The sequence below is a fragment of the Schistocerca serialis genome, chromosome 8, assembly GCF_023864345.2.
Source record: "Schistocerca serialis cubense isolate TAMUIC-IGC-003099 chromosome 8, iqSchSeri2.2, whole genome shotgun sequence".
Classification (NCBI taxonomy): Eukaryota; Metazoa; Arthropoda; class Insecta; order Orthoptera; family Acrididae; genus Schistocerca; species Schistocerca serialis.
Window position 1 is genome coordinate 296294028 of NC_064645.1, and position 23296 is coordinate 296317323.

Consider the following 23296-nt stretch of genomic DNA (forward strand, 5'->3'; position numbering starts at 1 on the left):
ACATTCAGACAAATCCATAATCATTGTTATTTCAGTTTTGTTTCATATCAGCTATAATATTGTGTTATAGGAGTTTCACTATTAAAGTAGCCACCACATCCAGTGATGGAAATAAACCATGGTATTAAAATTTTAATTATCCGGGCTGTTATGCCGTGGTCAGTTGATGAATTCTGTGGTGATTCCCAACGTTTCGTCTCTGACTGCGGGAGACATCTTCAAGGGGGTCCGTAGCTTGATGGAAGGTCCAACACACACACTGGTTCGCTACTGACTGCCGCTAAATTCCGTGTCCGCGCGCCCCCGCGCCGCGGCGTGACGTCACGTGTTTTGAAAACGTCAGTGCAATTGGCCGCTGTCCGTCGCCGTCGATCGCCGTTGCCATCACCCAGTAGTGGACGAGTGGTACACATCTTCTTTAACATCGGCATCCATATACCGTTTGACGCCCTCCTCCTTTCGGTTTAAATTATTTGGGTGTTTAGCGATTTCGATTGCCTCCCTGTATAGCCTTTCGTAGTATCCGCTCATGGCCGCTAGTACTTGCGTCTCCTCGAAACGAATATTGTGGTTCCCTGGCTGGAAAGCATGCTCCGCAACAGCTGATCGTTCCGTTTCTCCTCTTCTACAATTTCCCTTGTGCTCTTCCAAACGTTTAGAAACAGTTCTTTTGGTGGTACCCACATAAACATCACCACAGCTGTATGGGATCCTATACACTCCAGATTTTTCCAATGGTTTGCGAGCGTCCTTGGCCGGCCTAAGGTATTCCTGTATCTTCCTGGTGGGCTTGTAAATTACAGTAATATTCCACTTCGTCAAGATCCTCCCTATTCTTTCCGTTACATTTTTAACAAACGGCAGGAAAACCTTAGATTTTGCAGTAGCCTGTACGTTAGTATGATTTCTGCATGGCTGCCTCAACGCACATTTTATTTCGGCGGACGAATATCCGTTCTTCGTTAGTGCATTGTGGAGATGTTCCATCTCAGCGTCGAGCAACTCAGGTTCACAAATATTTCTAGCTCTGTCCGCTAACGTCTTGATAACACCCCGCTTCTGTTGTGGGTGGTGGTTCGAATCCCGGTGCAAGTAACGGTCTGTGTGCGTGGGTTTGTGGTACACTGAGTGGCCCAAACTACCATTTTTGTTTCTAAACACAAGCACATCGAGGAAATGTAGTTTGCCGTCTACCTCCTCCTCCATTGTAAACTGAATTCTTGAGTTTATACTGTTCAGATGTTCGTGGAACCGGCTTAGTTCCTCCCTACCATGTCTCCACAACACAAACGTGTCATCCACGTATCGGAACCATACATTTGGTTTCTTGCTGGCAGTACCTAAGGCCTGTTCTTCGAATTTCTCCATAAAGAAGTTTGCAATTACGGGACTTAGGGGGCTTCCCATAGCCACGCCATCCATTTGCTCATAAAACTGTTCATTCCACTTGAAGTATGTGGTCGTCAAACAACACTTAAACAGCTCTAAAATATCGACAGGAAAAATTCGATCCAGCTGTTCCAATACATCATTAAGTGGAACCATGGTAAACAGCGATACCACATCGAAGCTGACCAATATGTCCTCCGGCTGGACCACTATGCCATTCAATCTGCTGATGAAATGTGTTGAATTCTTTATATACGAGTCCGAACGGCCCACATGTGATTTTAACAGCGTAGTCAAAAACTTGGCTAACGAGTAGGTGGGCGAACCAATGGCACTTAGTATCGGTCTTAACGGAACATTTTCTTTATGAATTTTGGGCAATCCATAAAGCCTCGGTGGTAGCGCAACCGAACTGCAGAGACCTTTCTGTACACTCTCTTCAATGGAGGACTTTTTTATTAACCGCGACACAGTTCTGAGAACGTTGTTAGTGGGGTCCTTATTCAGCTTCCTATATGCTTGCGGATCCAGTAGATACGTAATTTTTTTCTGATAGTCGGCCACATCCATAACCACCGTTGTGCTTCCTTTGTCAGCTGGGAGAACCAAAATACTATCATCGTCATTCAGGAGTTTTAAAGCTCTTCTCTCACCCACAGTTATATTACTTTCCGGCAGTTTTGCATTGGCTAATATTCTCACTGTTTCTATATGGATTTCTTCAGCTGTTACAGAATCTACACTGCAAATTCCTGCTTCTACATTGGCTATAATTTCTTCCGTGGGGACAAAATGCGGACTAACAGCAAAATTTCCTCCCTTGGCAAGCACAGATGGCTCATCGTCAGATAACGAACGTTTGGACAAATTGATAACGGTCCGGGAAACGTCTAAATGCCGAACAGTCTGATTAGGTAGCAAATTATCAAACTTCTTCTTCTGTCTACTAGACGTCGTCAACATACGCTTCCCCATGGTATCATGCAGTAGTCTATCAATTTTATCCCAGTCACCGCTGCACAGTTTATTACTGATCGTAATATGGAGAGACATTAACTTACAGTTTGTGCTTGCCAAGTCCCGTCGGGTCTGCTGAATGCGCTCTCGTAGTAAGCAAAAAGGAAAACAAATGTCTCAAAAATGAGATTGACATGAAGTGCAAAATGGCCAAACAGGGATGGCTAGGGGACAAATGTAAGGATGTAGAGACATGTATTACTAGGGGTAAGATAGATATTGCATGCAGGAAAATTAAAAAGACCTTTGGAGAAAAGAGAACTACTTGTATGAATATCAAGAGCTCAGATGGAAAACCACTTCCAAGCAAAGAAGGAAAGGTGGAAGGAGTATACAAGGGCTAGGTGCTCGAGGTCAATATTATGGAGATGAAAGAGGACATAGATGAAGATGAAATGGGAGATATGATACTGCATGAAGAGTTTGACAAAGCACAGAAAGACTTAAGCTGAAAGAAGGCCATGGGAGTAGAAAACATTCCATTAGAACTACTGATAGCCCTGGGAGAGCCGTCCATGACAGAACTCTACCATCTGGTGAGCAAGATGTGTGATACAGGCAAAATACCCTCGGATCTCAAGAAGAATATAATAATACCAATGCCAAAGAAAGCAGGTGTCGGAAGGTGTGAAAATTACCAAACTATCAGTTTAATAAATCATGGCCGCAAAACACTAACACGAAATCTTTACAGACAAATGGAAAAACTGGTAGAACCCAACCTCGGGGAAGATCAGTTTGGATTCCATAGAAATGTTGGAACACATGAAGCATTAATGACCCTACAACTTGTCTTAGAAGATAGATTAAGGAAAGGAACACCTCTGTTCCTAGCATTTGTAGACTTAGAGAAAGCTTTTGACAATGTTGACTGGAATATTCTCTTTCAAATTCTGAAGGTGGGAGGAGTCAAATACAGGGAGTGAAACAATTTGTACAGAAACCAGATGGCTGTTATAAGCGTCAAGGGGCGTGAAAGTAAAGCAGTGGCTGGGAAGGGAGTGAGACAGGGTTGTAGCCTATCCCCGATGTTATTCAATCTATATATTGAGCAAGCAGTAAAGTAAACAAAAGAAAAATTTGTAGTAGGAATTAAAATCCATGTAGAAGAAATAAAAACTTTGAGGTTTGCCAGTGACATTGTAATTCTCTCTGAGCCAGTAAAGGACCTGGAAGAGCAGTTGAAAGGAATGGGCAGTGTCTTGAAAGGAGGATAGAAGATGAACATCAACAAAAGCAAAATGAGGATAATGAAATTTAATCGAATTAAATCATGTGATACTGAGGGAATTAGATCAGGAAATGAGACACTTAAAGTAGTAGATGTGTTTTGCTGTCTGGGGATCAAAAGAACTGATGATAGTCAAAGTAGAGAAGACATAAAATGTAGGCTGACAATGGCAAGGAAAGCTATCTGAAGAAGAGAAGTGTGTTAACATCAAGAATAGATTTAAGTGCCAGGAAGTCTTTTCTGAAAGACTGTATGGAGTGTAGCCATGTATGGAAATAAAACATGGACGATAAATAGTTTAGACACGAAGAGAATAGAAGCTTTCATAATGTGGTGCTACAGAAGTATGCTGAAGATTAGATGGGTAGACCACATAACTAATGAGGAGGTACTGAATAGAATTGGGCATAAGAGGAATTTGTGGCACCACTTGACTAGAAGAAGGGGTCTGTTGGTAGGTCATGTTCCAAGGCATCAAGAGATCATCAATTTAGTATTGGAGGGCAGTGTGGAGGGTAAAAATCATAGAGGGAGATCAAGAGATGAATACACTAAGCAGATTCAGAAGGATGTGGGTTGCAGTAGACACTTGGAGACGAAGAAGCTTGCACAGGATAGAGTAACATGGAGAGCTACAACAAACCAGTCTCTCGACTGAAAACCATAATGACAACAACAACAGTGGCAAGAAATAGTCTTGACCTCTTTGAGGATGTTCACATCAGAAGTGATATTAGTGTCCATGATGCAGTTGTGACAACAATGATTATCAAAGTACAAAGTACAACTAAAACAATATTTCAGTGAGGAACTTGAAACTTTCAGTGCAGTGCAGGAGCATGTAGAGGAACCCTGGCGGCTAGAGTTTAAAAGAATAATTGACCATGCATGGTTGGATATGTACAATTCATAATGGGAGGGAACCTCCATGGCATACAGTCTTACTGTAATCATTGGTGGAGACTTTAATCATCCAACAGTTAATTGCAAAATTACAGTTTTGTTGCTGGTGTGCATGATAAGCATCCTGTGAAAATTACCAAATGACTTCTCTGGAAACTGCCTAGAATAGATAATTAGGAACCTCACTCATGATAGAACATATCAGCAAAAATAGGGTTAAAGGGTTCAGTTGAAGAAGCAAAGAAATATGTTAAAAATGTCATTCCCCAGGACTTTAGGCCTTTAGAAATAGCATAACATCCCCCACTGAAATTAAGGGAATTATAAATATACTGAAAAAGAAGAGCTCATGTGGTTTTGATGGAGTCTCTAACAGAATTTTGAATTGTTGTTCTAATTTAATAAGTGGAGTCCTTAGCGATATACGTAATGCTTCTCTGGCACAGGGAATTTTTCCAGACAGATTGAAATATACAATTGTCAAAGCTATTCATAAGAAAGGGGACAAGAGTGGCTTAAATAATTATAGACCAATCTCGTTGCTGACTTCATTTTCAAAAATATTAGAAAAAGTTATGTATTCAAGAGTAGTCACACATTTAAGTGAAAATAATTTACTCGGCATGTCACAGTTTGGATTCCGGAAGGGTTACTCAACTGAGAATGCTATCTACACATTTACCCATCAAATAGTATGAGCCCTAAATAACAAATTATTGCCAGTTGGTATTTTTTGTGCTCTATCCAAGGCATTTGACTGTGTGGATCATGTCACTCTCTTAGAAAAACTCAGGTTCTATGGAATTGAAGGCTATACACACAGCTGATTTGAATCATACTTAATGTACAGAAAGCAAAAAGTTGTGGTGAATAGCACAAATAATGTTGGGAGGGTCGTAAATTCTAGTGAATGGGGAGTTATTACAAAGGGAGTCCCACAGGGTTCAATTTTAGGTCCTCTACTGTTCCTTATTCATGTGAATGACCTCCCACTTAACGCTCAGCAAGCGGAACTAGTACTTTTGCAGATGACACAAGTGTTATAATAAATCCCATTCCAGAAAAAGCAGCTGAAGTTACTGTTAAGAATGTCCTTCAAAGAATTATTAAGTGGTTCTCAGAAAATGGACACTCCCTTAATTTTGAAAAAACTCACTATATACAGTTCTGACACTGAATAGAGTCATACCAACAATTGATGAAGAATATGAACAGGGCTCAGTTAACAGGCTAGATTTCTCCAAATTTTTGGGTGTTCACATTGATGACAACTTGAACTGGAAGATGCATATTACTGAGCTTCTCAAACAACTAACTTCAGCTTCTTTCACTCTTCGTACAATCACTAGTCTTGGTAATAAACAGATCAGCCTCCTAACGTAGTTTGCATATTTCCATTCAATAATGTCTTATGGAATAGTTTTCTGGGGAAACTCACCACTTAGACATAAAGGATTCATTGCACAAAAGAGAGCAGTGAGAATAATTAGTGGTGTTCAACCAAGGGCGTCATGTAGGCATCTTTTCAAGGAGTTAGTTATTTTAACTGCATCATCAGAGTATTCGCTAATGAAATTTGTTACACATAATCCATCTCAGTTTGTGAAGAACAGTGATGTTCATACATACAATACTAGAGGGAAAAATGACGTTTCCTATCTGTTATTGAAGCTGTCAGTTGCTCAAAAAGGAGTACATTATTCAGCAACAAAAATCTTTGATCATTTTCCCAACAACGTAAAGTGTCTGGCAGGTAGCAGATCAAGTTTTAAATCTTGCTTAAAATCATTTCTTTCGGACAACTCGTGCTACTCCATGGACGAGTTTCCGTTTCAACAAGGGTTAAAAAAAAAAAAAAAAAAAAAAAAAAAAAAAAAAAAAAAAAAAAAAATTAATATTAGTACTAATCATGTGTGTATATATGTCTTGTGATCTGACCTGTTCCACATCATATTGATAAAATAATCGGGAAAATGATCTATGGAATATGACACAACTAAAACTAAAACTATTGGATCTAATGGCAACAAACAGACCTGACCTGTTTGAGGATGTCGACATCGAAACTGGTATCAGTGACCATGACATGGTAGTGGCACTAATGATTACCAAAGTACGTCGGACAACTAAAACAAGCAGAAAGATATGTATGTTCAGTAAACCAGATAAAAAATCAGTAGTGTCATATCTCAATGAAGAGCTTGAAACTTTGAGGACAGGGCAGGGCAGGAGCATGTAGAGCAACTCAAGTTTAAAAGAATAGTTGACAATGTCCTGGATAGATATGCACCTGATAGAATAGTTGATGGGAGAGAACATCCATGGTATACAGTCACTGTAAAGAAACTTCTAGAGAAACAGATATTACTGCATAATAGGTGTAATGTAGGGATATAGATAGAGAGATACTAAATGAACTTAATTTGGGTGTCAAGAGAACACTGCATGAATCTTCAATGACTGCCATAACAGAGTATTGTCAAGTGATCTTTCACGAAACCCAAAGAAATTCTGGCCATATGTAAAGGCTATTAGTGACACTAAAATCAGTGTCCAGCCCCTAGTGAATGAGGCAGAACTGAAACAGAGGGCAGCAAAGCAAAAGCTGAAATGCTTAACTCCATTTTCAAATGTTCCTTTGCAAAAGAAAACCCAGGAGAATTGCCCCAGTATAATCCTCATACCACTGGAAAGACAAATGAAATAAGTATTAGTGTCAGTTGTGCGAGAAACATCATTAAAACTGAACAGAGCTCCAGGCTCTGATGAAATCCCTGTCAGATTCTATACTGAAATTGTGACTGAGTTAGCCCCTCTTCCAACTATAATCTATTGCAGATCTCTCAAACAAAAAACCATGCCCAGTTCTTGGAAAAATTCACAGGTGACACGGAAGTGATCCACAAAACTACCCTACAGTACCCTTGATATCAATTTGTTGTAAAATCTTGAAACACATTCTGAACTCACACATATTGAGGCACCTTGAACAGAATGACTTCCTCTGCATGGATTTCGAAAACATCAATCATGTGAAACCGAAGTCACACTTTTTTAGCATGACATGCTGAAAGCTTTGGATCAAGACAACCAGGTAGATGCAGTATTTCTCGAAATTGTGTTGAGATTGTTGTTCATCTTGTGTATTTATGACCCTGCAGACAATATTAATAGTAAATGCAGATGATGTTGTTATTATAATGAAGTACTATCTGAAAGAAGTTGCATAAATATGCTCTCAGATCTTGATAAGATTTCAGTGTGGTACAGAGATTGGCTGCTTACTCTAAATGTTCAGAAATGTAAAATTTTGCGCTTCACAAAATGAAAAAAAACTAGTTCCTGTGACTACAACATAAATAAGTCACTGTTGTAATTTGCCAACTCATACAAATACCTGAGTGTAACACTTTGTAGAGATATGAAATGGAATGATCACATAGGTTCAGTCATGGATAAAGCAAGTGGTAGATTTCAGTTTACTGATAGAATACTGTGGAAGTGCAATCATTCTACAACAGAGATTGCTTACAAATCACTCATGCAAACATTTCTAGAATATTGGTGAAGTGTGAGGGACCTTCACCAGACAGGACTAACAGGGGGTATTGAACTTATACAGAGATAGGGCAGCACAGACCCTCACAGGTTTGCTTAATCTGTGGGAGAGTGTAACAGAGATACTGAAGGAACTGAACTGGAAGACTCTTGAAGATAGACATAAACTATCCTGAGTAACTACGTTAACAAAGTTTCAAGAAGTGGTTTTAAATGATCACTCCAGGAATATACTACAACCCGCTACACATCACTCCTGTAGGCATCATGAGGGTAAGATTATAATAATTACTGCATGCACAGAGGCATTCAATCAATCATTCTCCCTGCACTCCATATGTGAATGGAGTGGAAAGAAACTGTAATAACTGCTACAATGGGATGTACTTTCTGACATGCATCTCATGGGGGTTTGCAGATGTAGATGTAGATGCAGATGTGCGACCATTCATGAACAGCTGCATCACTTAATCAATGTCTACCATGACAAACATACAGAATCCTGTAAGCACTGGCTTACCAACAGCAAAGTGATCCTTAGTGTAATCGTGGTGAAAATCCTGTCCTCTTGTTGGATAATCTGGTATTATGGTTTGCCCAAGTTGTGAGCCAATTTGTCTTGGCCCATATTATCTCAGATGAAACTAAATGTAGTAGTTTCACTTAACAAGAAAATGGCTGTGGAAGTTGAAGACATACACCTTTGCTGCCAAGAACTTTTTCTATGCTTGTCACAGTCAGAAAATAAGCAACTTGAAAAACTGCTCTGCACTGAAGGACTCTGCAACCACACACCATCTCAACTGCTTTGTTGTCTTCATGCACTTGCAGGCAACACCATTAACAATGATATTCTGTGGAATGTATGGTTGTCATGCTCACCTGCACATGCACAGAAAATACTCACAGTTTTCACTGGTAACCTTGACACACTCACTCAATCTACTGACCAAATAGTCAAGCTGTATCCATCAACATATATCACAACGATTTCTGTCAGAACAGATACTTTTCTGCAAGCACAAGTAACTGAACTTTATAAGCAATTTGTGCCCTTACAATTGTGGTGCACCACACATGTGTCACAACAGTGACTTCCAACAGGAACAGACATTCTCCCATTGCAGAGAATATCTACAGCTACCATAAAATGTTTGGAATTGCATCTTGGCAGTGATGACCACCCTGTGACAAGGAAAATGTCACCAGGCATCAACAGAGATGGTGACTGATCGAAATGGCCAGCTGTCAATTGCTTATAACAGAGACATCTACCAAGCTACAATTTCTCATTGATGGTGCTGATTTCCCAGTTTACCCTTCTTCTTATCTTCCCCATTGAAAAACCAATAGCAATTACTTGTCTACTGTGAATGAATCTTTGATTAATACTTACAGCTGCATCAACTTACAGCTAAACTTCAGTCTTCCACATGAATTCATATGGAGATTCATTGTTGTTGACATGCTATACTGGATTGTTGGAGCAGGGATCAGTTTCCCTTCAAATAGTAGACGTGTCTCTATACACCATTTAGTCCCTAAGAAGAATAACAGTGGGTACACAAGTGGCAACTGTTGTCAGTTTAATGCCAGAATGAATGCCGATCATTGCCCTCTGTCACATGTTCACAACATTGCTGTGCATATTCATGGTAAGGTAATTTTCTGCATGATTGACCTTGTCTGTCCTTTTTTATCATACACCAACTGCAGCAGAAAATATACTCAAAGTCATTGTTTACACTCGATTCAGACTTAACAAATTTGTGCAAATACCATTAGGATTGTAGAGTGCTGCCTTGACTTTCAAGTGCATTGTGGGCAAAATGACTAGTTTTGTTACATCTCCATTGGTGACTTACTTGTAATGTCATCCAACAAGACAGAGCACTTACCATGTATACAGCAGCTGTTCACTGGAATGTGAGAACATGGTTTAGTGATTAACCCACAAAAAATGTGTCTTTGAAGTGATGGAAGTAAAATTCTCAGGGTACCTTATCAATGCACAAGGAATCCTGCTACTCTAATGTTTTTGACAACTAAGAGTATGTGAATTGTACGTGCAAACTTCCCACTCATATGAGTCGACTTACTTGGTGTATACAGCCGATCTGTTTTTCTGGATAGCCAGTTTCTGGAATCTCTATAAACTTCTTCTCCGAAGAATGATGCTAGTTACAGTAACCTTAAAGACTCTCTCACCACTTGCGAAATAATTTGGTACTTGAAGAATACATTTCGGTAGCTGCAGATATATTTGAACTTCATAAAGAAGCAAAATTATTACTTCACACATAACATTTAACTTCTTGTAAGTAACTCATATCGTCTCACATTAGAAACACATTTAAGTCCATTTAGAAAATAGTTGGCTTAACAACCATGTCTCTACTACAAACATATCATAAAATATGCTTTGCCTCCAGCAAGCCCAAGATAAGAGTTGTTTCACAATTCTAAATCTCAATTGTTCTTTTGTCACTAACAACAGTCACAATTACAAACAGCGTAGAATAACACAGAATTTCCTTGGTTCTTTCGTGTGCTTTCACTAGAACTTCCATGGATCGCCCGACAAGTACTTGTCGGTGCTGTTCAACCTCTGCTTCAACCTTTTGCTTGTGATTGATTCCACACCTGCAGACACAGACATGTGACATGCAGTAGACAGGGTTCCTTCCTCCCACTCACATCCAAAATATCCTGTGTTCGATCTCGAAACACTGCTTATCCCCCTCCCTCGGATCGGACTTGCAATATTTTATAACTAATCATTATGTACATAACATCACTCACAACAACATTTCATATCATAACAATATACTTTTCTCATACATGTTTCTACATACATGTTTCACTTCAACAGCAATCTTTTTTCTCTCTAGAACAATCTTTAGCTGAGTGTTCCTTTATTATGTTTTTATTTCATCTTGACATTAAGACCCAAACATTTTTTCGTTTATAGTCATCATTTATAATATTTAAGAATTGTGAGAACCCTTTCCTTATTTCCAATCATAAATTGCAGGTGTTCATGACAATTGAGTATTCTATTATTTCTATCCTTTGTACTAACTTTTCTTTAGTATGTACTAGCTTCATTATCTGTTGTACTTTGGAGGAACTCTGGGCAAAATGAATGCGTTCTTTTTGACACTTGTGGACTTACATAAAACCTAATAATGCTCATTGTGCCTAGAGTTCATACTTTTCAGAATAATCCCTACAAAATTTTGGGACTTTTGTCACAATACTGTCCCTTTTCCCTAGGATCAGTACCTATACCTTGCCTGTGGGTTGACCATATGAGAGGACTTCCTCTTTCCATTTTTTGGTAGGTATGCCCCTTTATAAAACACTCCTATTTTTTCAGGCCACAGGTCGTCCTATCTCCAAGTACGTATGCCTGCCCCATATACTTAGTGAATACCGGGTATGCCCCCCTTATCCTGTCTGAGTAGACCTCATGATTCATTACCCCAGTATTCATTCCCATGTACACTATAATTAAGTATTTTCTGGTAAAATTACAAATCTACTGTACACTTTGCATATACTTCTTAATACTTCATCTAATCCCTAGAGTCCTCCTCCTACTTATCAACTTCTATACTTCCAGTAGATACCACATCTATATACACCATTCAGTAGATAATAGGCTATTTGAGTTCTACTATCCTACAATTCATCACTTTATCAGAGTATTTATTATACTGACTTTTCTTAGATGACTACCATTACCAATTTCGCTCTTGCTTGCTTGCTTTTTTTCCTTCACCCACGCCTCCTTGTTATGTATACTTGATGAAGAATCGTCCTAGTTTTTAGATACTTATGTATATGTATGATAGTTTTCTGTGTGTGTGTGTGTGTGTGTGTGTGTGTGTGTGTGTGTGTGTGTCTTGTGTGCATATTTTCTTATGTACACCCATTCTTTCCCCTTCAACACCTGGCGGTTCTCGCATCACAACAGGTCTCTGTTCTGTAATTTCAGTGTTTGTGTATAAGGGTATTCTTGTGTGTATGCAAATGTGTATTCGTGTAGTCTGATTCTTCAGCTTTCTTATCGAAAGATAGGATGTAGGTTATTAGAAACCACAGAAAGTTGGAAGGACTTCTGCGATAGAAGTATGTGATTATGAAAAGAGGGAAAAAATAGATAGGTCCTCAAATGAGAAGTAAGAAAGGAAATAAATAGAAATGGTTTGCTAAGATTGAAGAAGATAGCCCCAAAGACAGGAAACACTTCCCACCCCACTTCCCCAGGATCCTTACCTCGCAGGTACTTGAGTGAGATGCCGGAGGAGGTTTGGTGTTAAATCGTCTCCTACAGAATGGACATTCTCACCTTCACCCTTGAGGTCCTTGAAGGAAATCTTAGCGACCCTATGGAAACAAGCAAGTGATGAAGAATCAGACACACTTGTTTGTGATGGTTGTTTGAAAGGTGTGATGAGTGTGTTAGTCATGATTTGTGTGTTCTCGTAAATCATCAATAGCCACCCCTTTCAGAACTGATATAAACCCTCCCATCTACATCACATCTCATGAAAGGTATAAAATATTCTATACAAAATAGAAAATCTATATACTATGCTATATTAGTTGTTCAACTAGTCACACAATGTTATACACTCCTGGAAATGGAAAAAAGAACACATTGACACCGGTGTGTCAGACCCACCATACTTGCTCCGGACACTGCGAGAGGGCTATACAAGCAATGATCACACGCACGGCACAGCGGACACACCAGGAACCGCGGTGTTGGCCGTCGAATGGCGCTAGCTGCGCAGCATTTGTGCACCGCCACCGTCAGTGTCAGCCAGTTTGCCAAGGCATACGGAGCTCCATCACAGTCTTTAACACTGGTAGCATGCCGCGACAGCGTGGACGTGAACCGTATGTGCAGTTGACGGACTTTGAGCGAGGGCGTATAGTGGGCATGCGGGAGGTCGGGTGGACGTACCGCCGAATTGCTCAACACGTGGGGCGTGAGGTCTCCACAGTACATCGATGTTGTCGCCAGTGGTCGACGGAAGGTGCAAGTGCCTGTCGACCTGGGACCGGACCGCAGCGACGCACGGATGCACGCCAAGACCGTAGGATCCTACGCAGTGCCGTAGGGGACTGCACCGCCACTTCCCAGCAAATTAGGGACACTGTTGCTCCTGGGGTATCGGTGAGGACCATTCGCAACCGTCTCCATGAAGCTGGGCTACGGTCCCGCACACCGTTAGGCCGTCTTCCGCTCACGCCCCAACATCCTGCAGCCCGCCTCCAGTGGTGTCGCGACAGGCGTGAATGGAGGGACGAATGGAGACGTGTCGTCTTCAGCGATGAGAGTCGCTTCTGCCTTGGTGCCAATGATGGTCGTATGCGTGTTTGGCGCCGTGCAGGTGAGCGCCACAATCAGGACTGCATACGACCGAGGCACACAGGGCCAACACCCGGCATCATGGTGTGGGGAGCGATCTCCTACACTGGCCGTACACCACTGGTGATCGTCGAGGGGACACTGAATAGTGCACGGTACATCCAAACCGTCATCGAACCCATCGTTCTACCATTCCTAGACTGGCAAGGGAACTTGCTGTTCCAACAGGACAATGCACGTCCGCATGTATCCCGTGCCACCCAACGTGCTCTAGAAGGTGTAAGTCAACTACCCTGGCCAGCAAGATCTCCGGATCTGTCCCCCATTGAGCATGTTTGGGACTGGATGAAGCGTCGTATCACGCGGTCTGCACGTCCAGCACGAACGCTGGTCCAACTGAGGCGCCAGGTGGAAATGGCATGGCAAGCCGTTCCACAGGACTACATCCAGCATCTCTATGATTGTCTCCATGGGAGAATAGCAGCCTGCATTGCTGCGAAAGGTGGATATACACTGTACTAGTGCCGACATTGTGCATGCTCTGTTGCCTGTGTCTATGTGCCTGTGGTTCTGTCAGTGTGATCATGTGATGTATCTGAACCCAGGAATGTGTCAATAAAGTTTCCCCTTCCTGGGACAATGAATTCACGGTGTTCTTATTTCAATTTCCAGGAGTGTATTTTCTACAAACATAATATTCCATTCAGTTCACTTTATCTAAATATCACTTTTTACCTGTGATTCTCTAGGATTGTTTTTTATACGACTGTCATATCTGGTTTTCTGAGACATTAGATTACAGGATAGTTTAAGATTTTAGGAGTAAATGACAGAATAGTTTAAGATTTTAAAGGAATTCGGTACAGGACAACTATTGTGGAAGAAACACTGAAAACAAATCAGGATCCGATGGTCGTCACTCTGCCTGTTAACTCAGAATGTTAACGTCCCTGGGGGATATATAACAGAATTGTTTGATAGGAATTTGGTGCAGCAAAACTATTATGGAAGCAGCACCAAAAACAACTTGGGATTTGACAGTTGTCCCTCCGCCCATTAACTCAGAATGTTAATGTCCCTGGGTGACATATGACCCCACCCGGGTCACGTGGATCTGATATTAACTTTACTTGTGCACTGGCAGACCAGTTTTTCTCTTTAAATTTCTTTTGAAAGTCTCCCCACTGCAAATCAGTCACCACTTCACTAGTTAACACATTTTCTACTTTGTCTTGAATAAGTTTGAATTCTTTCCACAGGTCATCTAAATCTTGCTTAGTATCACTAAGGTCTGAAGATAGGAGATACATTCCCGGATGTCACTATCACAGCAACTTTTTGGTCTATCATTTCCTCCACCTGTTCCTCCAAACCAGTTACATTTATGATGTCGGAGATTTATGATGTCGAGGTTCGCTAATTGCTCTTTGAATTTCCTTTCCACATTGTCTACTCGTGTATTAACACCTGTAATTTGTGATTGAATGACCGGCATTAACTCACTCTGCTTATGTACACTTTCTTTGAAAGTACTCAGTCCCTGGCTTACAGCATTAAATTTAAAGTTACACACATTTTCAAAAGATCCTAATTTTTCATTGACTTCTGATTCTACGTTATTGCATCTGTCCTAAGTCTCAAATTCTAACTTTTTGCTAAATCTTGTAATTGATCATTATGTTTCTGACTAAAGTCAGTGAACAGTTGATTTACACGAATGTTCACAGAATTGGTTAATTCTTTCTTTAAGTCTAATTTAAAATCCTCTACTTTACTATTCAAGGTGTCAAATTCCGTCTTTAAAGCATCCATGCCTGCGCATATATTACCAGATTCTTTGCTCTGTGAGTCGACTTTGGCATTTAACACTCCTAAAGTTTCATTCTGAGCATTTAAACTAGACTGTTCTAACCTTAATTCCTTTCTCAGAGTTGCATTTAGTTCCTTACTTAGAGCAGCATTTTGAGTTTTGATTAGATTTACTAACTCAGACCAGTCAGGCCCTTCTTTAGTGATTCTCATAAATATGGCTGGTTCTGATGTCTCTTCAATTTGCTGAATGTGATCCATAATTTTACAAACTTTAGACATTGTGACCATTTAAAAATTAACTTTAAATATAATAGCTACATTAATAAAGTTTTGTAGTTACTGGGAGTTACTGGGAGATGAAGAAGCTTGCACAGGATAGAGTAGCATGGAGAGCTGCATCAAACCAGTCTCAGGACTGAAGACCACAACAATAACAACAATAAAGTTCATTAAATAGTTTGTATCACTTCTTGCTAAGGTACTAAAGTTCTTCTTTGCACCCACCCAGCGTAGAATTCTCACAGCGTAAGTGAGCTAATGTGACAGCAGGTCGGCACCAGTGAACAGCAGCTGGTGCTGGCATCGTCGGATGTAGGCTCATTTCCACATCTGCATCCCCGCGACGTGTGTGAGAGCTGTATACTCCCCACACCAGATCTTAGTTGTATCGTTCTAGGCATATCTCTTCTTAGTCTAATACGTTGAGATCTCCTCTCCGGTTTTTCATGTTGTGACTTTCTTACGCTTTCTCCCTTATTTTCCTTTACAAATTTTCTCCCGCGGATAGTCTGACAAAATCCAGTTTCTCTTAATGATTCTCTTGTTGTGTTATGCTTGGTTGCTATGGCAACACTCGGTAGCTTTTTCTCTCTTTTTCATCTCAAAATTCCTGTTTTCTTCAGTTCTTTCATACCGGTTGCCACGTTCTAATGTTTTTGATGACTAAGAGTGTGTGAAGTGGATGTGCAAACTTCCCACTTATACGAGTCGACTTACTTGGTGTATACAGCCGATCTTCTTCTCTGGATAGACAGTTTCTGGAATCTCTATAAACTTCTTCTCCGAAGAATTATGCTAGTTACAGGAACCTTAAAGACTCTCTCACCACTTGCGAAATAATTCGGTACTTGAAGAATACTTTTCAGTAGCTATGGGTATATTTGAGCTTCATAAATTAGCAAAATTCACATTTAATATTTAACTTCTTTTAAGTAACTAATATCCTCTCACATTAGAAACATTTAGAAAATAGTTGGCTTAACAACCATGTCTCTACTACAAACATATCGTAAAATATGCTTTGCCTCCAGCAAGCCCAAGATAAGAGTTTTTTCACAATTCCGAATCTCAATTTTTCTTTTGTCACTAACAGTAGTCACAATTATAAACTGCATAGAATAACACAGAAGTTCCTTGGGTCTTCTGTGTGCTTTCACTATGACTTCCAAGTACTTGTCAGTGCCGTTCAGCCACTGTGTCGACCTTTTGCTCACTACTGATTTCACACCTGCAGACACAGACACGTGACGTGCAGTAGATAGGGTTTTCTTTCTCCCACTCATGTCTAAAATATCGTGTGTTTGAGATGGTGGAAGGCTGAGCGGTTCTAGAATTTATGCAGAAATTCTCGAAACACTATACTACCTCAAGGCAGAGTGGAAGCTATTTCTCAGCTCCCCATCCCACCACAATATGAAAATTACACCATTTATTGGGATTGATGAAATTTATCAACAACCAAATGCTAAAAATTTCACCGAAACCTTGATAAATGCTAAGGTGGATTAATGAAAAGAAAGCACTCTTGGCCAGATTGAAAGCTACTATTGCAATGGTTTATTGTTAGCTTATCGTTTTTCTGATTTACCTCTTACAGTTACTGTGGACTCTTCATCATTGGAGTTGTGTTACACAATGTGTGCAACATGTCTGACAAATTTCTGGAATTTTTCATCAAATAACTGTTAGCTTCACAAGCAAATTGGTGAACATATGACAGGCGAGCTCTATGGCATGTCAATCAAAAAGTTTAGGCATATTTGAAACAGTCATTTTACACTTCTCACAGATTAAAAGCACTTGTTTTCACTTTCTGACAGAAGCCAGACAAAGCATAACTGCGCCAATTGCAGTAGTGCACAATTTATTATGGATGTTCAAAATGTTGATGGTGAGCAGAACAGTCCAGCAATGCAATACCTTGCATTGACACCATTGTGAAGGAACCTGACTTGCTAGCACTTGCCAGTGCACAGGGAAGAGACAACAAACTGAAAGAATGCCTTGAAACATTGTCTGGCATACAACTCTAATGTTCTTGAATACTGAGCTCGAATGTAGCACTATATTGTAACAAGTCAATGCAAAAAGTGCAACCTTTCATTAAGGCAGATTTTCACAAACATGCAATTTCCTTCCTTCACAGCCTCTCCCTTCTAGAAGTAAGGGCTACTGTATGACTTGGGAAGAAGGCATTTGTTTGGCCAAAAGTCAAGAAAGATTGCAGGGCATTTGCTTGACAGTGCAATACTTGTCAGCACAACAAAATAACTTGACACATCAACATCATTGGACCTTTACTACTGTCAGTAGGATATCAATACTTCCTTATAGAGACTGATAGTTTCTCTCATTGGCCTGAAATGCTTAATGGCGTGAGTGTATCCCACACTTCAGAATTTCCCTCTGCATCACTACCAATCAGGGCAAACAGTTAGAATCTTACTACCACTTTAAAGCACTGTCAGCTTTGCCTGCTTCAAAACTGTGCCTAATGCCCTACTGCTAATGGTCTTATGGAACAGCTCCACTGACAATAAAAGGCCTCACTCAGATGTCATGCCACAGAGCACTGGACTGAAAGGCTCCCTATTGTACTATTAGACCTCTGGAACAGCTTCCAAGGAAAATCTCAATGCAATAATAGCTGAATTAGTGCATCGACAAATACTTTGACTATCAGGTGAGTTCTTTAACTAACACATCCAACGGTTTTAGTGGAGTCTCGGACTTCATGCAACATCTTCACTCTCAGATCTGCAAGCTCCAACCTACCATTTAAAAAGAGCATTCTACTCAGTGACCATTTGTTTTCTCCAACTCAACAGCTCTGCAAGCAGATATTTGTCTCCATAGTTTTGTATGTTATATCAATGATATGTTCAGACACTCATATCTTTTATACAACACAGTAAGCTTCGGCTAGCGTTAATATATTCGTTAATTGTAATTCTTGTGTAGCATAGTACATGATGAATAACTGAAGGATATGAACACATTCGTTCTAGATGCCTGATTTGGGAAAAGAAGAAGCAGAAGCTATCCTGATGGCATCTGTTATGCAATATAACCATAGTGTCAATAGCCGTGTACATGACTGTGTTCGTTCATCAGTGCAGAGCTGCACATTGCCACTGTATGTAAAGGTGAGTGACATACCCTACAGTTAAAACTGGAATAGAGATGGGAGGAAGGGGGTGAATAATTGTCTTAATACTATGTTTTATTTGTAAGGATAGTGGTAGATATTGGTTTCTGGTGTTATTTCTGAAACTGGTTTTTGGACTCTTTCCAAGTGCTAAATTTTCATCAAAAATAATGAGGAAAAGACTGTCTGAGAGAAATTAAAGTTAACTGTTTACTTAATACTGTCTTAGTGAACCAAATGTCTGGACACAAGAAACACATGTGATAATGAAGTCTTTCGTGTTGGCACTTATACATAAAACATTCTTGGTTTTATTGCTGCATCAGTTCGGGATAAAATCTCAAGCTTGCAACAGTAGCCTCCACCGTCACCATCATCAGGAGCAACTTACTGCCTTCACCACTGCTGTGGTAGTCTTATATAGACTGTGGACAGCTTTTGATTGGTCGGCTTATGATTGGTAGGCACTTACGTATTGCTGTCGCAGACGGTGTCAGTGTCTGCACTGGTGGCACCACCGCTTACCTGGCAATGCAAACACTGCAAGAAATGTCTCTCCTGCTTCTCTGCATTGAGTGCTTGTTGCCATGCACCACTCAGGTAATATCTGCTATCACGGTTAAAGTTCTTCTCACTCATTCTTATTTCAGCAACCTCCTTAATAACAGAATCCCAGTATGTGGAGGCATGGGACAAAATTTTTGTTTCGTCAAACAGAGTTGACATTTTAGTCAGTCTAAATGTGGTATTACTGTTCACAAAGGTTCCTGTGGAGGACTCTTTGAAAATGCTGGTGGATCTTTCTCTCTTGCAACTAGAAAGTTGTTTCGGCATGTGATGATGACCACCTACTTCTTGTATGGCAGTAAATATAATGAAATGACGGACAGTATGGTGGTGGGAACTCCATTATCTCCATCATTGGCTAACTTTTTTACGGAGAATTTTGAGGAATGTGCATTAAATTCAGCTCCTCTCCTTCCATCCTTAATTTATCATTATGTTGACGATACATTTATGATCTGGCCACACTATGCAGAAGCTCTTGAACAATTCATGGGACAGGTGAACAGCATACATCCAAACATCCAGTTCACTGTTAAGATGGAGCAGGAAGGAAGGTGGCCATTCTTAGACGTTTTAGTACAACATCTCTGTGTACTGCAAGCTGACACATATCAATTTATATCTTAATGCACAGAGTGTCCATCATCATGTTTAGAAGAGAGCTGTTTTTAACACATTGGTATATGGAGCTAAAACTCTTTCTGATGAAGACCACTTGAAGTCTGATATTAACCATCTGAAGTACGCATTCTGAAAGAATGGCTATGGTGCACGTGATATAAAGGCAATATTCTCCAAGAAAAGGAAATGTGAATACGCTGCACACTTACAGGAGAAACCAATGATTGCGGTTCTTCCTTGTTGTGGTGCTATATCCAGTGAAATAAGAAGAGTCCTGGGTACACATGGTATAAGACTGATTTTTCATCCTAGTGACTCCTAAGAAAATTAAGGAGATCGCCCTGTTAAGGACAGTCTTGGCCTCAGGGTCCGTGGAATTTATAATATCCCCTGTGAGTGTGGAAGCAATTATATAAGTCAGACCATTTCCGAACGCTGTGCAGAACACCAATGGCATATAAAAAATAGAGAACTAGAAAAATTGGTTTAAGTTCTTCTCACTTATTCTTATCTCAACTGCCCAAATTTTAACAGAGCCCCAGTATGTGGAGGCATGGGACAAAATTTTTGTTTCATCGAACAATCAAGAAGCCATCCACAGGCTATATAAGGCCACCACAGCAGCAGTGAAGACAGTCAGTTGCTCCTAATGATGACAATGGAGGCTATTATCAAAAGCTCAAGATTTTATCCCAAACTCAGGGAGCAAGAAAACTGGGAATGCTTTATATACAAGAAACACACATGAAAAAATGAAGGCATCATAGAGAAAAGATTTTCCTGCATATTGTAATGCCAGTGTCAAATATTCAAGAGTGAGAATTAGTACTGTGCAATATTTCATGGGATTATATGTGTTATAACTTCAAGTTGAACAAATATATTTCAAGGATGACACAATACATGTAAGTCATAGATCAAGTAAACAAAGTAAGACGTGTGTACACTTTAACAGTCAAATCATAACTGAGTCCGAGTCTAGCGGCCGCCGGCTGGCTGGCTACATAGGTGGCGCTGCTCCTGCATGGCTGGCAGACAGCACCACATGTAGAGGACGCGCGTAACTGCGCAGCGGCATTTTGAAAGATCGGCGAGTCACACAATATGTTTTCTGTCTTGTACCCTATGTTTGTTATTGTTTATTTTAGTTATTGATGAGTGCAAAACTTTATTCTCATTTAAGATTATTCCGGTTTTTACTTCAACAATGACATATCTGTTACAGACAGTGTACACATAGGGATGACAACAGAATACCATTGCTAAATTGTCTGATGTACATTTTTATATTTACATCTATTTTTGAAATTTCATGTAAACATAATTAGAGTGTTGTCCAGAGATACATAATTGCTGTATTACATGGATTTCAAATAGATCCATTTGAAAATGGCATGAAGTCAAAATTGCCAAATTGTATGCCAATAAATGCTTGTTCACCAATAAATACAGCCTAGGAGGAAGATGAATACTTCCTTCATGTAATAAACATATGAATAAAGTGAGAATGTCTTCTGTAGCTGCATAAAACTGTCAAAACAGTATGAAATTAGAACTGCTTGTGATTTAGCCTTCAGCTCATTTCTGTGTTTGCTGCAATAAAAGGAACTGAAATTGTTATAGTCAGAAATGGAAAGTGTTTGTAATGTTCTAGTTTAAAATTTAAATAAGTAAATAAAAATACAAGTTAAGTGTTACAACTAAGAACTTCAGGACACTTGTAATACAAAAATTAAGGCATGGCAAACAGAAAATATTGCAGTCAGGGCAAATCTTAAAAAAAATTATAGAGAAGCATAGCAGTTCATGTCAAGAGAATGGATTGCAATTAGAGTGATGGATGTGCCTTTATGTGTATCTATGTTCCACAAGTTATCCTTTGTTTCATTCGGGACATCCTCAGTAGCTCCCTAGTTGTGTTTTATCCTACTGATCACACGTTCAAAAGATATTTTGGTGTGTGTGTGTGTGTGTGTGTGTGTGTGTGTGTGTGTGTGTGAGAGAGAGAGAGAGAGAGAGAGAGAGAGAGAGAGAGAGAGAGAGAGAGAGAGAGAAAGAGATGTAACACTTTGTTGTGATCTGCTTATTTGATAAATTAACTTTTAGAATAAGGCTGTGTAATTTTGTCCCATTATAACAGTATTCAATGTGTAAAGGTGCTGGCATGGCAGACATCATGGTGGTCACACACAGACCACAATGTTGCTCCGACAGGTGATGTCATCAAACAGATAAATCAAATGCTGGAAGAAATAGAAAACATACTTGGGCAAGATATGGTAAGAAACTTAAAGTGATACATTATTATTTGTGTACAACCATTTCCCCAATTTTTTAAATTATTTTTTGCTGTACTGTTTGAGAAGTATCAAACAGCTGTTAAAATATATTTTTGCTTTAACATTCTGTTCTACTTGCCTATTTTTGTTTTGTTATTCAGTGTGAAAGACTGAGTTTTTACCTTTTGAAGGGACTGTTGTCAACGGACATATTCTGTCATGGCAGGTGGAGCATGCGTTGTCTCTCATAACTGCTGCAAAGACTGGTGTTACAGACTCTGAGATATTGGACATTCTGGCACATGACAGCATCTTCCATAGCACAGCTACATACGGTACCAACATTTTTACTAACTTCAGTCTACTTTCTCTAACTGTAACTCTTCCTTCCCTAATTTTTTTTTCATGAAACCTCACACTGTAGTTGATTAGACAGAATATTTATTTAGCCTTTTAGAAAAAAACTAGTTATGAGTGAGTTTTGCATATTAATTGTCTAAATAAGTTAAGCTAAAAAGTCCATGTCTTATTATCTCAATATCTATGAGATGTCAAATTCCAGAAAAAGCCACAAATTGGAATTCTTACGGGGGAATTGAAAAACTTTACTTCTTCTAAAATAAATGTACAGTAGATTCCCTTTTATCTGGGTGTGGATTATCCAGCTTGCAAATTATTCATACATAGATCATCAGTTTCTAAAAAAATAAAAAATAAAATGTCTAAAATTTTCTGTTATAATTAGAATGAATACTTTTGTTTAGAATACAAATTTCTGGTTGTGAAGACATAACAAAAACACCTGCAAATGATTAAATATCGATGCCTATGAATTGGGATTTGATCAACTAGGTGACACAGAAATAGTGAGAAAAGTGTCTTCAGTAGACGAAGTGAGTGAGGATGAGGCAATTTAATAACAATTTATCATGCACACCAAGGCACTGAAATGCATTAATCTAGTATGAAAGATAAAATTTGCTTGATGGTACTAAAGGTTTTACACTCCAGAAAATGTGAAGCACTACAAGAGGGAAAATAACCTGGATGCCATTTTGCATAAATGAACTGAAAATAAGTGACAACAAAATTGGTATGATTCAGTACTA

General features: G+C 39.6%; 1 protein-coding gene across 1 annotated transcript in view; it reads left to right on the top strand.

Annotated features, from left to right (window-relative positions):
* Window positions 1-23296, top strand: part of LOC126416144 (NACHT domain- and WD repeat-containing protein 1) — a 613147-nt gene that overhangs the window by 513471 nt on the left and 76380 nt on the right. The window contains exons 15-17 of the mRNA XM_050083692.1: window positions 18581-18718; window positions 22065-22187; window positions 22414-22522. Coding sequence (XP_049939649.1) covers window positions 18581-18718; window positions 22065-22187; window positions 22414-22522 — 370 coding nt within the window. The remainder of the gene's footprint in view (window positions 1-18580; window positions 18719-22064; window positions 22188-22413; window positions 22523-23296) is intronic.